Source organism: Branchiostoma belcheri, unplaced genomic scaffold (genome assembly GCF_001625305.1).
Source record: "Branchiostoma belcheri isolate BF01 breed outbred unplaced genomic scaffold, Haploidv18h27 scaffold25, whole genome shotgun sequence".
Taxonomy (NCBI): domain Eukaryota; kingdom Metazoa; phylum Chordata; class Leptocardii; order Amphioxiformes; family Branchiostomatidae; genus Branchiostoma; species Branchiostoma belcheri.
In genome coordinates, this window is record NW_017803854.1 from 2,768,913 (window position 1) to 2,783,563 (window position 14,651).

The 14,651-nt window shown below is 41.4% G+C and overlaps 1 protein-coding gene across 18 annotated transcripts in view; it reads left to right on the plus strand.

Moving 5' to 3' along the window:
• The window catches only part of LOC109471431 (MAP kinase-activating death domain protein-like), a 47,980-nt gene that overhangs the window by 3,462 nt on the left and 29,867 nt on the right, over window positions 1–14,651 (plus strand). For 16 of the 18 annotated variants that reach the window (XM_019770732.1, XM_019770717.1, XM_019770721.1 and 13 more), the window contains exons 3-13: window positions 2,278–2,772; window positions 8,176–8,476; window positions 8,761–8,892; window positions 9,516–9,629; window positions 10,151–10,231; window positions 11,721–11,887; window positions 12,156–12,324; window positions 12,507–12,573; window positions 12,917–13,207; window positions 14,042–14,106; window positions 14,497–14,613. In XM_019770732.1, the coding sequence (XP_019626291.1) occupies window positions 2,278–2,772; window positions 8,176–8,476; window positions 8,761–8,892; window positions 9,516–9,629; window positions 10,151–10,231; window positions 11,721–11,887; window positions 12,156–12,324; window positions 12,507–12,573; window positions 12,917–13,207; window positions 14,042–14,106; window positions 14,497–14,613 (1,999 nt within the window). Of the gene's footprint in view, window positions 1–2,277; window positions 2,773–8,175; window positions 8,477–8,760; window positions 8,893–9,199; window positions 9,235–9,515; window positions 9,630–10,150; window positions 10,232–11,720; window positions 11,888–12,155; window positions 12,325–12,506; window positions 12,574–12,916; window positions 13,208–14,041; window positions 14,107–14,496; window positions 14,614–14,651 lie in introns of those variants that run through there. The other 2 variants (XM_019770727.1, XM_019770735.1) reach the window with 2 other exon arrangements.

Consider the following 14,651-nt stretch of genomic DNA (forward strand, 5'->3'; position numbering starts at 1 on the left):
AGTTTCTGTACTACAGTTTGTGTATCATCCGTGGTGTTGCTGTATGTACTGCACTGTACACCATAGATAGAAATCCATTAAACCGTGAATGGGGCTTACAGCCGGCATCCGGTCAGTTGTCTTTCAAAGCGCTTGAAAATGTTGATACCGCTGTGCGTACTCAGAAAATTCCTATGTGATTGAATTTGATGAATCTCAAATAGTCAAATACAGCTGTATTGCTTTATTTGCCAGGAACTGTGAAGTTTAGGACCTGATACCTGCCATATTTGACATCAAAACACATCGAATCGGAGACGATTAACTCTCGGTCATGTTGTGAGCCAGGAAAATAAACCCTTTTCAGGCAGACCACCTGTCCAACCCGACCGTTTTTCTCCGGTCCCCTAGGTGGCCAGCTTGAGCAGGTTTGACTGTATTGAGTTGTAAACAGGTACATGTATGGATGGAAAATCATTGCAAATAAGACTCCCTGTGCATTTGTTCAGAAGTATAATCCCAAAGTTATGGATAACTGCATAATATAAGTGCAGGGGTTATGTATAATCATATATAATGGTCATATAGATTATGTATAAATATGTATAATTATGTATAATGATTCAAATTGTTATGTATAATTATGTATAATGGTCCAAAGTGTTATGTATAATGGTCCAAAGTGTTATATATAATTATAGATAATGGTCAAAAGGGTTATGTATAATTATATATAATGGTCCAAAGGGTTATGTATAATTATATATAATGGTCCAAAGGGTTATGTATAATGGTCAAAGGTGTTATGTATAATTATGTATAATGGTACAAAGGGTTATCTATAATTATGTATAATGGTCCAAAGGGTTATATATAATTATGTATAATACCAAAATCATTATGTATAATTATACATAATTATAGTATAATTATCTATAATTTGACTATTCCCAAGGGACTCATCAACGCTTTCCGCATATTCATTACCACCTAATATGTTACCATAAAAAGTATTAAGACAGTTGGGTTAAGCGTTTGGGATTTATGAGTGGGAGTCCATAATTAAAACGTTTTTCCATAATTATATCGCGGCTTGTTCTCATTGTTTTTTTAAAAATCGATAATGTGATTGTATCAATTTTAAACGCCCTAAAATTAGCTAAATCGGCGCTTTTACGGTGATTGCGCAATATGGGTGCCCTATGACCTTTGACTTTTTACGGGTCATGCTGCTCAGGCGCTAGGCGCCCTCCCCACGTCGGCCGTCCGTCTTGTGGGCAAATTTCTACTTTTTTAGGGGTTTCGGGACCTAAAAACTAACACCAGAGGGAAAATAAACCACATACGTTTTTTTCATGGTAAATATCGCTAAAATGGACCACGCATTATTCTGCCGCGTTGCCGATTTTGACAAGGACTTGCGGCCGCCCTGTGCTAAATACGTCGATTAGCTACTCGCCTTCCCCTTCGGGTTTGTGGGCAAATTTTTGCTTTTTCAGACGTTTTGGGACTTAAAAATTCACAGCAGGCGAAAAATAAATAATATACATTATATTCATGGGAAATGCCGCTATCATGGACCAAATATTTATCTGTGACGTGTTGCCGAATTTTGCGGCCGCCGGCCACTTGCTGATGGTGCGGTACGTATGGACAATTTTTTTCCCAAAAATTAATAAACGTACCGTCCCTAATAAGAGTGTACCGGGTGGACGTTCGGGCCGAAAAAAATAAACGTACCGGTACGTTTAATCGGGACATCAGAGTAATCACTTGGATAATACTGAGTGTTTGTAAACAGGAGCTAATCCAAACAAAAGGATTCCCATTAACTTTCACTGCTCTTCAATCCATTAGATTACGAATGAATAATTAATAAAAATACTAATCACCATTTTAGCATATGTAAATCATGCTGTGACAGTTTATAGATGGGATTTTTCAGCAGAGATAAATACCTTCCGGGAAAAACTAGGTAGTTCCCAGAACGATTACACCAAAGCCATTCTGATTATGACTGTAATTTCACCAACAGTGCAGTTTGCCAAGATACTAAATGGTTATCTTTAAATAAAAGTTGCAATTTTTAGAAATAAAGCATGGGGATTCCGAAGTAAAGATTGTCAGATGCCCTTATCTAAATTCTGCATTCTCAATCATCCTTATCTAAATCCTGCATGTATAGACAGTAACAAAACTGATATGAATCAAAGACTTGTTCAGCCTTTTTTATTGGAAGAAGATCTGTATTTCTTATCATAAATGTGACTCCTCCACGCTTGTCTGCTGCCTCCCCAGGTACCCAGTGGAAGACCACGATGATTTCCCCCTCCCCCCGGACGTAGTTTTCTTCTGCCAGCCCGAGGGCTGCATCAGCGCCGGCGTCAAACGGGTTTCCCTGCGGGAGGACAACTCCTTCGTCTTCTCCCTCACGGAGAAGGACTCCAACCGCGTACGGTTCGGAATCTGCGTGAACTTCTACCGCCCCTTCGAGAAGAGGAACTCGACGGAGCACGGTCGCGGCGGCTGCGGCCCGGCGGGCGAACAGCCGACGCTGCAGAAGCCCAGGACTGACTCGATAGACGGGGACGATGAGGGCACGCCGCAGACACACAGGCGGAGGAGGAAGCAGGGCCGGGTGAGGAACAACACGCTCACGTCGCTCTGTATCGTCAGCCACCATCCCTTCTTCTCCACGTTCCGCGAGTGTCTGTTTATCCTGAAGAGACTGATCGATGCCTGTAACCAGAGGACGGGAGGGAAGAAAGTCGGAGCTGCCAAGGGAACGTTTAGGTAAGGAATGTCTTACAAAGTATGTGTTGTGTTTAGGCTTAAGGGTACATGTAAGTAACTGTTAATATTAACCATTAGCATACTGGAGTAGCTGTCTGGCTACCTGAGTTTGCTATTGGGTATGGGTAGCAGGGAGAAGGTTATAAAGCATAATTTGACTGGCCGAAAGATCTGGGAAGTTGCAAAATTACATGCTAGAAAATGATTTGAAATCTGTGTTATTTGTGTATTCTTATAGAAGCTAGACTATCAACAAACTTGGGCTGAATTTGTTTATTGCCAGAACGTGACTGGTAGATTTCAAAATCGCCTCGGTAAACCTTATATCAGGAAGCTGAGAAAGGGATTGTTGACCTGCAAACATCAACCAATCTCGTAGAATTATCAAGGGCACACAGGTGCTTAATTGCTGTTGAAAATATTTAGAGCATGCAGACTCTTTGAGCAAGAAATTTCCTGCTCTGTATGTATGTTGATTGTTATGTAATAGACTGAAAAGTGCTGCCTTATCTCAACGTGGAATTTTAAGAATGTTGTCAGACAAAATGATGTTTAGACCTTTTACAGATAGCCTTTCCCTAAAGTGCTTTTAGGCACCTTGACATAGTGCAGGCTTCCATGTACATGTACTAACATTGCTGTTAGGATACCAGCTGGCAAAAGTTTGCTGAGCCATTGTGAGATTTTTCTCTCTGTCAGTCTTTTCTGAAAATCTTGACAGAAAATTGTTATGGTATTGCAGTAAAAGGTTTTATACGTATAAATCTGTCTTTTTCCTGCAAGTCTCTAGTGTCACTGACGAAAGGTGGTGGATACTACCTGAAACGTTTGACCATTTCCAAAATCATATCCAGTTGCTTGAGTAACTGTTTTTTGGCGTAAACAGTTAAATGTTTAAGAGAGAAGAGATTCTATAGTGACTGGACAAAAGTACACTGTCCCTGGGACTTTCGTATGGTCTGTAGTCTGCTTCAACTAAGTAAGAAACCAGGGGACACTCTTGTCTTGGTCATGACATTACTGATTCAAATATAATAGAACAGACCTTCCAACCACACGATCAATAACTAGCATAACAAAGTCCTTGACAAAAGCCGTTGACCTCGTGCACCTGCTTCATGTATATACACAGCTTTCTAAGCTTTCTATTCAACCTCAAGTTTTGTAGTTTGCATCTAATTTGAACAGTTCATCTTTCCTAACTTGCTTTAAAGTTTGTTTCTTCTTGACATACCAGCAGTGTGATTGTGTATTCTCTAAGGGTTTATGTTATGTGTTTAATTGAATGGCAAGAGTAGAAGTGTAGAAATATGTTACCACCAAACATGCCTGAGTTGTGCTGGTACTGCTAATTACTGGCAAACAGAGTCCTAAGTGCTGCAGGGTGGACCCAGGAGACAGCCCTGTACTTTATCACCTGAGGCTTCTGTTCTTAGTTTAACCTTAATCTCACTCCTAAGGTAGTTCTGTGTTGGTAGGATGTTATCCAGCAGCCCGATGTTAGCCAGCAGCATGGGAGGTTAACTGTATTCTAGAAGGTTCTTTCCCAAGAAGACTATTCTCACAAAGGGCTTGAAATATTTCTGTTTCTGCAATACGAGATCTATAAAGAAATTTTCATATACATTTAGAATAATCAATGTATTACCATTGATCATATCGAGACCCCACTGTTAATCATGAAATGCAAATTTGCCCACAATGTTATTCATATCTAATTTGTTGTGCCTTGATTACTATACTAATTTGATTGCTTGCTTCTTGATTACTGTCACCCAGCCAACTGTATTTAAACTAAAGAATGTGGTAGGTACATCTTACACCAGATAGATATGTAAAACAAAATAATTTGTAACAACTATCAACATTCATATACATGTAATACATGTATCAACTTACAATTTCAAGAAAGTAGTATCCAACAGTGACACAACGTGTTCTAAGAGATCTCTACTTCAGCACACATCCCCCCCCTCCCCCAGGCATGCATGTGAAGTGTGTAGATATGCAGGAGTGTGTTACACTGGAGGATCTTGCATTGAGGAGCTGTCTTTAATCAGACATACTGCTGTTTAAGGTGCTGGATATATGTGTGACCTGGCAAATAAATGTTATAGAGGTTAGTAGACATGGTACCTATGAGTATGACATCACAGGCTTGTCATATTCAATCTCTATCATATTGCTTTTTCATTAGAATGCTCTCGACCAAATTTTCAGCACCAAGGAGAGGCCCCAAAAATAACATTAATCTGATCAGAGCACATCAGCTTTGTAATCTCTAGAGGATATAAATCAATTAGGATCAATATCCTGATGCATTTAGAAAAAATGGTTTTTAATTTTTGCAGCACTGTCCTCTGTGTAAAAGAACTACTAAACATGCACTGTGCTTGGAACAAATAAAATGCTGTGTAGAATGAGCAAAATCTTGGGGAAAACAGGCCCAAATTGTGTACGTATCAGAGTTACTACGTTTTGTATGGTCTAATGCTACTGTAATTGGTTGTACATGTACTTATACATATAGGCAGGGGTCAAAATACATGTTCTGGTTCATGTACTGGGTTTAGGTACAAAATGTATATGTAAGTGTAGATGTATTTTTATTACCTGTATTGACTGTCATCACCCATGTGTAAAATGTAATGGCAGTTGTTTTGGAACAGTCCTAAGTGTGATCCATGCTTCCTAAATTCTGAGTGGTGCAGGTAAAATTGGCTGGTGCAGGTAATTTTCAATGTTACCTGCACCAGTGCAGGCCTAGGCATGGAGAAAAAAAAGATATCCAGCCCTGTGTAAGAGCCCAGGTCATGTGTGTGCCATAAGTCAGCCTTTATAGCCATTAAGATATCTGCTGGAGTGCCTGTATCTACACAGCGATTACACCCCTATGTGCTCTAAGGGCACTGCAATCATTCTTCTGCTGCCTGTAGCTGTGACAAGTAAGGTCACTCAGGAGATGTCCAGATATTCCAGTATGTGAAAACACAGTGAAGTGTACAGTATGAACACAATGCTCAAAGTCAAACTAGTACTGTCATCTTGGTAGCTCATTCAATGGTTAAGCCTCTGTCACACATAGCTGAGTATGGCGTCCCGAACACTGGCTGAACTTCCCCCAACCATGTTTAGAAGCAGGTCGGGTGGTGTTGGTGTTCAGTGAGCGAGGTTGCTACGATATACTGTTCGGCTGTTTGGGTCTTTTATTAAAACTATTGTAACTTCAGCACCTCAAGTCGGTGTTTCTGACTTAAATCTGTTCAAAATCACAGTGTTCATGTAAGGGTAATGCCATGCATCCTAATGTCCCTTTTGGTCTTTCAAGCATGCCAGTCTGTATGCCTCATTTCAAAGTTGTGGATCAAATTTCGTTTGCTAAACTGGCCAGGCTTGCAGAATGTCTAAGGCTCATGACCGTGAAAATCTTTGGGTGAAAATGCAGGGTGGAGGACAGCTGTACTAACTGTCTAACAGCTATATGTTTAACGGTGAAACGGATAGAAAAGATTGACATTGAAATGGGACCTAATATAATGTTGCTACACAATATGGCTGTTTTACATGTACATTCATTTGTATGATGTGTAAAGAATAGTCACAGTTACTAATGTGCTGTTTCAGAAAACAGAAAAAAGGATATTGTGCTTAACTTTCTGCTATTTTATGTAAATATAAGATGAGTCGATCATATTTTTTTATCATCATCTTCTCGTGAGAGTTTCACGGATGTTTGTGACTCTGTCACACTGTATTTTCACATGCCCCTTTCCCACTTATATACTGCACATCCAGGAAACCATAAATATTCTGCACCTAAAACAGAGCCATTTTTCTCTGACTCACAGTTAGAGCAGAGCCTTAACCCTTGATATATTGCATCAAAGATTGCGGCTGTACAAATGAAGAATGACGTGGATTTTCCCCGGCAGCCGGTTTTACCCAGATCAAACTGGTTGGAGCAACAGTTGATTAAGACGCGGGCCCCACCTGGGACGGCCTGCATTACAGTTCCACACACGTACGCGTACTGGATCCAGGGTATTAAAATAAAAAACACAGGGAGCTCTCCAACATTCGTCTTTCCCTGTAACCATTTCTTTGTCACAAGGTTAAAAAAAAAATGTAAGATTTCACATGGATCTCAGAGTTGCTGTGAATTTCTTTTATTCATCACTGAGTTTTTCGTTATAGTATATGTATAACTTATACATATTCCATTGTCATTTCATTTTCTTCTCAGCCTAGGCCATTTTACCTCCAAATTGTCCTTCCTGTCAGTCTATGGTTACACCATCCCATGACTCTACTGGATTCATTAGACAACTATAGGCACACAAAAACAAACAAATAACAACAAGCACACCAAGTAAACAAAACCTCAATAGTCAACATGGGGAAATTTCCCTAATAAGTCTGTCGCTCAGACTGATTGTTTAAACATCAGGACAGACTGTTATTACTACCAAATAACATTAACAGTATAATCTTATCTGAAACCCTATCTACAAAAACAAGTTCATAGTCTCATTGTGGGGGAGTTTTGCTATTTACACAGGTAAAGCCAGGCTGAAGTTGAACATGCCAGAAGGGATATATATTACTTTGTCACATCTGCAGGACTGAGACTCTACTTAATCAGCCTGAGTGGATAATTGGCACTGTGCCTGGCAGTGTTCAACCAATTCGTTTTATCATTTATTATTAGACTCACTTAAAGTAGCCCAGACACAAATTATATGATATACAGTAAGATGTTGTAGAGGAATCATAAACATGTCAAACATACCAGGCAACACATGTACGGTGGATTCTAAGTAAGATGCCCAGTCCATTCAAATACATTTTACATATTGCATAATGTTTATTAAAACATAAAGAGTACTTTTCTCCATTACTTACATGTAATACCTATGTTCACAGTTGGAACATTGCCAAGACTTCAGTGTACATGTTCATGTCATTTGTTTTTGTTAATTCTCTGCTGTATTTTCTTTACATTTGGCAGGGTAACATAATAGTTTTTAAGAAGCATTGCAATAAAATTTTATATGTTTATTTTATTTCATTATTTTGTACCTGACAATTTTGCTGTTTTTTTGGATTTGGCAGGGTAACATACAGGGTAACATCAAGAAGCATTGCAATCAAATTAACATTGGTCTTTTGTCCTCAAAATCAAATTAAAAGCTGGTAAAATTACCATACCACAACTCAGACTCAGAGCTTAACATAGGACACCAAGACAAGATATGTCTAGTAGGTATTATCTCTATCTGCAATGCCTGCCTAATAATTTTGTTCTCCAACAACCAGGGTCGGTCATGGGACTAAGTATGTAGGTAGGTAGGTAAAATTCTCAAGGTTTAGAGTAATAATTTCTCTCTCGCTCTTCCCGCGCAGAAATTCGGTCTGGGGCGTCCTGACGGGTAACCGTACGGATGACAAGGCCAGCCTGGTGACGCACGATGTCCGTGAGCTGGAGACGTGGATCTGCCGACTTCTCAGCGCGCCGGTGTGCATCCCGGGGAAGACGCGCGTGGAGGTGTCCATCCTCCCCACAGACATGCAGGCGCCCCTGACCTTCGCCCTGCCCGACGCACACAGGTTCTGTCTGGCTGACTTCCCCATGCACCTCCCACTGGAGCTGCTAGGGGTCGAGACATGCCTGAAAGTACTCACCTGCATCCTGCTGGAACACAAGGTGGGCTACTATTGAGATTTTTTTAAATGTTTACCAAGTTGAAAGGGAAACACATTGTTTTTGCTCTGTTTCCTCTTCTTCTTCTCCTCCAAATCAATAAGGTCAATGACCTGAACCAGACGTTTGTCACCATGGTAACTAGTGTTACATCATGTTGCAAATTTTTTTTCATGCATTGTATAATCGTGTTTCATCCTCCTGTGTTTTATTTGATGAAGTCAAGCAGATCAGGCAGGCAGGGATTCAGAGGAATTTTAACTTGTTGACCTCTTCGTTCCCTTCAGATTGTACTCCAGTCCAGAGACTACAACGCCCTGTCCATGAGTGTGATGGCGTTCGTGGCCATGATCTACCCGATGGAGTACATGTTCCCAGTCATCCCCCTCCTCCCCACCTGCATGAGTTGTGCAGAACAGGTAACTATGGTTACATCCCCCTCCTCCCCACCTGCATGAGTTGTGCAGAACAGGTAACTATGGTTACATCCCCCTCCTCCCCACCTGCATGAGTTGTGCAGAACAGGTAACTATGGCAACATGTCCATCCCCCTCCTCCCCACCTGCATGAGTTGTGCAGAACAGGTAACTATGGCAACATGTCCATCCCCCTCCTCCCCACCTGCATGAGTTGTGCAGAACAGGTAACTATGGTTACATGTCCATCCCCCTCCTCCCCACCTGCATGAGTTGTGCAGAACAGGTAACTATGGTTACATGTCCATCCCCCTCCTCCCCACCTGCATGAGTTGTGCAGAACAGGTAACTACATGTATGGATACACGTTGATCCATATATACCATGCTATAGCCCTCTACTAGTAGAGTTACTTTAAGAGTTTATCCATGTTAGATTTAGAAGTAAATTGATGCTAGCAGTTAGAAGTAATTGCTTTCTTTGCCAATTCTTACCAGATTGTGCACACTATAACTATTTGCCATTGTCTATGTCAAGATAGTTGGAAAATTACCAGTGACTTATAAGTACGCAAGCTAAACTGGATTGAGACACCTGTAGTTATTTTCTGTTCCCCTCCCTCCCAGCTGCTGCTAGTTCCGTCCCCATACATTATCGGAGTCCCCGCCAGCTTCTTCCTCTACAAGGCAGACTTCAAGCTGCCTGATGATGTCTGGCTCATAGACCTGGACTCCAACAAGGTCAGGATTTCAGCTGTTTTTTTTCTCCAAGCAAGTTTCTCTAAGCATAGTTACAAAGTTTAAGCGTTAGTTCCAACACAAAAAGCAAGACTCACCATGAATTTTCAGTTTGACATGTCAACCTTCATCAGACGAATGATCTATTGTGCTGACTTTTTGGAAGTCGGAAGTGTGATGACATCAGGAGTGAATCAAAAGTGGCAGGAAGACAGAATCTGCCACTGTCACGGTACAGAGAGGGTTAATTGGCCCTGATGTAGACCACCTCCTTCACACCCCTCACAAAGTAATCCGTACCCAAAAGGCGAATCTTTTAGAAGTTTCTAACATCTTAGTGCCCCTGACAATACCTGTTCAAATGTATTATATTAATATCAACCAGTTGCTTCTATGTAAGTCTCAGTGAACCTGGTGTGTTACATACAAAAAAGCTGAAACAAGAAAATGAGATGAGAGAAAAACTATCCTACTTGCTAAATTCTTTCTCTGACATGTGTACATGTGTGGTGCCTTCTCCCCAGATCACAGTGCCACGCTGTGCAGATGAACTACCTCCCCTTCCTGAACCTGAGGGCACTCAGCTCAAGAACCACCTCAAACAGGTAACAACCATAGTGAGATGTACATGGTTCAACAGCTGCCATGCATCTGCTTTGCTCTGTCGCTCGGTTAACTGTAACAGTTGATATGATGATCCTGAAATTTGGTTGTTACTTCTCATTTTGAGTTATTAAAGACCCCTTGTTTGTAGGATTTTGACTCCAAATATTATCCAGAAGATTCCTTCTATTACACAAGTGTTCATCTATGGCCAAAGTGACCAGCACAGTATGACTGTTGAAATAGTCTGGTACTAGGAAACAAAATGCAAAGCAAATTTGTAAATAGATCCCAGGTTTTCAGCACATTTTTTATGGCACAATGTCATCACATTTTGCACCGTAATGATAACTCTAATCAATGTATAGATTCTACATTATTTCAAACATTGATAAACATGAAATTGTGAAAGTTTTGCCAGTTCCAGACATGTACAGTATGCGATGCATGCATTCAGCAACATGTTTTAAAGCTTTATGTTTTTTCTCCAAGTTGTATTATTTTTCCGTTTGTGTACATTTTACACTGTGACTGTGATTTTTGTCTCTCTCATCCATTCCACCATGACCGCCAGGGTCTAGATGTAAAGCGGGTATGTAGCTTCACGTCTGTCTCTCTCTCTACCACCTGCCATCATCTATCATTTTCTGTTGCTCATTGTCTCAAGTTCTTCATCTACATGTGTTACTTAGGCTGGTAATGCCTGACTGTCTACTGTCATGATCATGTGCATGATGTTTCTCCTTCTTCCTGGGCTCTCCAGTTTTAGACAATGTCACTTGACTGCAACTACAACTCAAGTAGTTGGAAACTGTTGAAATACAGATTAACGATGTGCAGAGATTTTTCCTGCTCTGACTGTCAAATGATAATGATTACTCCCCCTCCCTATTCCCTGTCCAGCAAGAGCATGGCCTCTCAGCCCATTTCTTTTTTTCACACTGAAGAACTGATACATTTCAAAGTCAACTATTCTGACTTTTACCACTTAAAAATCATGACAAAACTAATAAATACTGGAGTTTTTAGATTAAAATTTAGATTAAGCTTGTGTCCTAATCTACATGACAACCTTCACCTCCCATCTCCAAGCGATTAGTAGGGCATGAGCATACCAACATTAGCATGGCCCCTCAGGACATCTTTTTTTTACAGTAACAATACGTCAATAGGTGATTTTGATCAAACTTGTGTTCTAATGTACGTGCCAACCTTAATCTCCCTCCCTCTAGGCCCTGTTCAACATGAGCATGGCCCCTCAGCTTTTAGATATAGTTACATGTAACATGAAGACAGACAGAAGGAATCTAATCTGTGTATCACCACATGGCTCCTTCGCCCATCTTTTTTTTCACACTAAAGATTTTAGATTGAACTTAATATGTCTTAATGTTCATGCTAACATTCCCTCCCGAGGCCCTGTCCAGCATCTGCATGGCCACTCAGCTTTTAGACATTGTAATAAAGATCTAATCCGTATACTGCTCCCAGGCCCTGTCCAGTATGAGCATGGCCCCCCAGCCCATCCTGAACCTGGATAAGGTGCAGGAGGAGAGTCTGGCCGTGCCGGTGAGGAACGCTTCCCCCTCAACCCCTGAGATGGGCTTCAACCCGCTCATCTATGGGAATGATGTGGATTCTGTCGACATAGCAACCAGGTCAGTAACCATGGAAATATAAAATGTACTTTGGTACTATCCATTGATTAAGTTCCATTCACAACTACCTGAGTTATGACGTTGACATACATACACACCCACACCACAGCCACTCCACCGTGTGTGGCCAAATCAAAAACGTAGCCTTCTGATGCGGGCAATTCTATCTAGTTCGCATCTCATCTGTTGGGAAAAGTGTAGCACCAACCATGTAGTAAGATACAACCTACAGTGAGGTAGAATAAAGAGATAATGTTTTATTCTGCAGAGTTGCGATGGTGAAGTTCTTTACCTCCAAGAACGTGCTGGGTGACCACTGGGTGCACACACGCACCCTCAGACTCTACCCCCGGCCTGTGGTGGCCTTCCAGCTCGCTACCTTCCTCAAGTCCAGGGGCAAGCAGACCGACTTCATCAAGAGACTGGCTGGGACACAGGTGAGGTGTAATCTATAGAGCGTCAATGTAGGTTAGACATCCAGGTAATGAGATACACAAGTTACAGTTACTCGAGTAACTGGATAGATTTTGAAAACTAGAGATCTAAAGGTCTTCTGACCCTGCATATAAAGTTAACCTCTTTTGAGTGTACATGATGTATGTTTTGTTCCATGTTGCAGGCTGTGGAGTATTTTGGAGAATGGTGCCTGGCTCCAACAAACACAACCTTTCAGAGAATACAAAACAGTAAGTCAGGCCTTCATGATTGTATGAATTATCAATTCATATCAATTATATATTGAGTTTTTATGTGATGTCTCAACCTAATATATAGACGCAAACACACACACACACACACACACCAGACTGAGAGTAGGTTGACATGCACTGTATAAGTTCTCATTTATATTATGTCACAGTGATTGGTTTCTTTACATCTTGAAAAGGTGATAGGTGCCTGTTATGCCAATCCTTCCACAAATGTGGTAAATAACTTGATAAGTATATCCTTTCGGAATCCACAAATGTGGTAAATCTCGACAACTAGATATTAATAGATAACTGAACAGTTATATCCTGTACGCTGCAGCTGTCCACGACCCAGTGTTGATCGGGGACAAGCCCAAGTGGTACGCCCACCAGCTGGCCGCCGTGCAGTTCCACGTGTACGACGACAACTCCACCCTGGCCTCCGCGCTGGAGCTCGCCCTGACCGAGCAGGTGGACGACCAATCAGAGCCGCCCACCGACGAGTCCGGCAGCGACACGGGCTCGGATGTCAGCGAGGACGCGGGCGGATCCACCACAAGTTCGTCCTATTCGTCACTAAGTGACTTTGTGACGGACATGATAAACAGTGGCATTAGTGGTACTACTCCAAGTTAGTAGCATGTTCTGTGTTCTTAGTCTAGACCTCTTCCTTATTATCATCATCATTACCAGTTTTACGCTTTACTCCTCCTTTCCTTTTTCCTTCCTTCCCTTGTTTTTTTAAAAGTTAGGCCTGAGGGAGCATGAGGTCTCTATCTTTTGCTCTTCTTTCGTTCAACCCTGCAGAATGAGAATGGTAGGCTTGAATAACGACTCGCATGTGGGACATGCGCATGTTTGGTTACCATGACAACAGCAGTGCATCGTGGGTAAGGAGGTTCCGTGGTTACCACGGAAATGGGAAATTTGACTGTCAGTTTCTTCCCTGCTGTGTTCCGAGCTTCTCCTCCCTTTGGTATCTCGTTCTCTTTCTGTTGCTGTTGTCATTTTGTTGCATGTTTTTTGTGTACCTTTTGGGGCCACAAAAGCAAGAACGTGCCTTCAACAAATGAGCTACACTTACTGTGTCTCTCAAAGCCTCATAAAAGCACTGTTCTTTCCATAATTTGATAAAACAATATTACTACAACATAAAGGTTACACAAGGATCAAATTTTCAATGACTATTGTTGCCTTCAACAAGATGATTACTAACCAATCACTTCCAAACGTAAATCCGCAAAAGTTACAGACACATGATCATGTGACCTCAGTCACATGAAATGGATACATGACATCAATAATTTGTCAAACTACTACATAAAATATAAAGGACTAACAGTTACTGAACACTGTAAGTTTGCATCAGATTTGTTGAAGGCCTGTCTGTTATTGTGTTTCCCCTGCCTGGTTTGTGCCTGTTGTAAAGTTTAGGACATGTTTGGCTGGTGTCTGTCTTCCACAGGTGTTCCTGAGATTGAGGTGGACAGAGAGGCCCTGGCTCACTGCTCTCCACCCAGTACATTACAGGTGAGCCAGCAGGTGTTCATACAGGTTGTTTGTATTCTGTATAGTTTACATGCCTGAATATTGACTATAAGTGTAATGAATTGCTTAGGGGAAAGGGAAATTGAATGGAATACTGTCACCATGGTGACAGACTGGTGCTATAGCAGACACCCCATGGTGTTGGGTTACATTATGTTGCAAGTTGCAGGACAGAGTTGGAGGGGCTGGTCACCATATATATGAACGTGGTTGAGTAAGTATAAACAGATCTAGAGCTGCAGTATTTTGTAAGACCAGACCATATGCGATGGAAAACATTAATATGCATGTGATTGGGAAATGCTTTCACCTTTACAATGTATTCACCTTAAAGTTTGTTGTTTCTAATAGTATTGTGTTTGTTTGCTGCAGGTTCCACCAATGCTACAGGAGAGCCCCTCCCCCGTCACCATGTCTCCCCACTCCACAGCCACCACACCCTCCCCGGAGTCTGAGAAACAAGCCATCAACCCCATGTTCCACGAAGAGGTTAGATAGTACAGACATGGTGTTAAAAGGCTGCATGA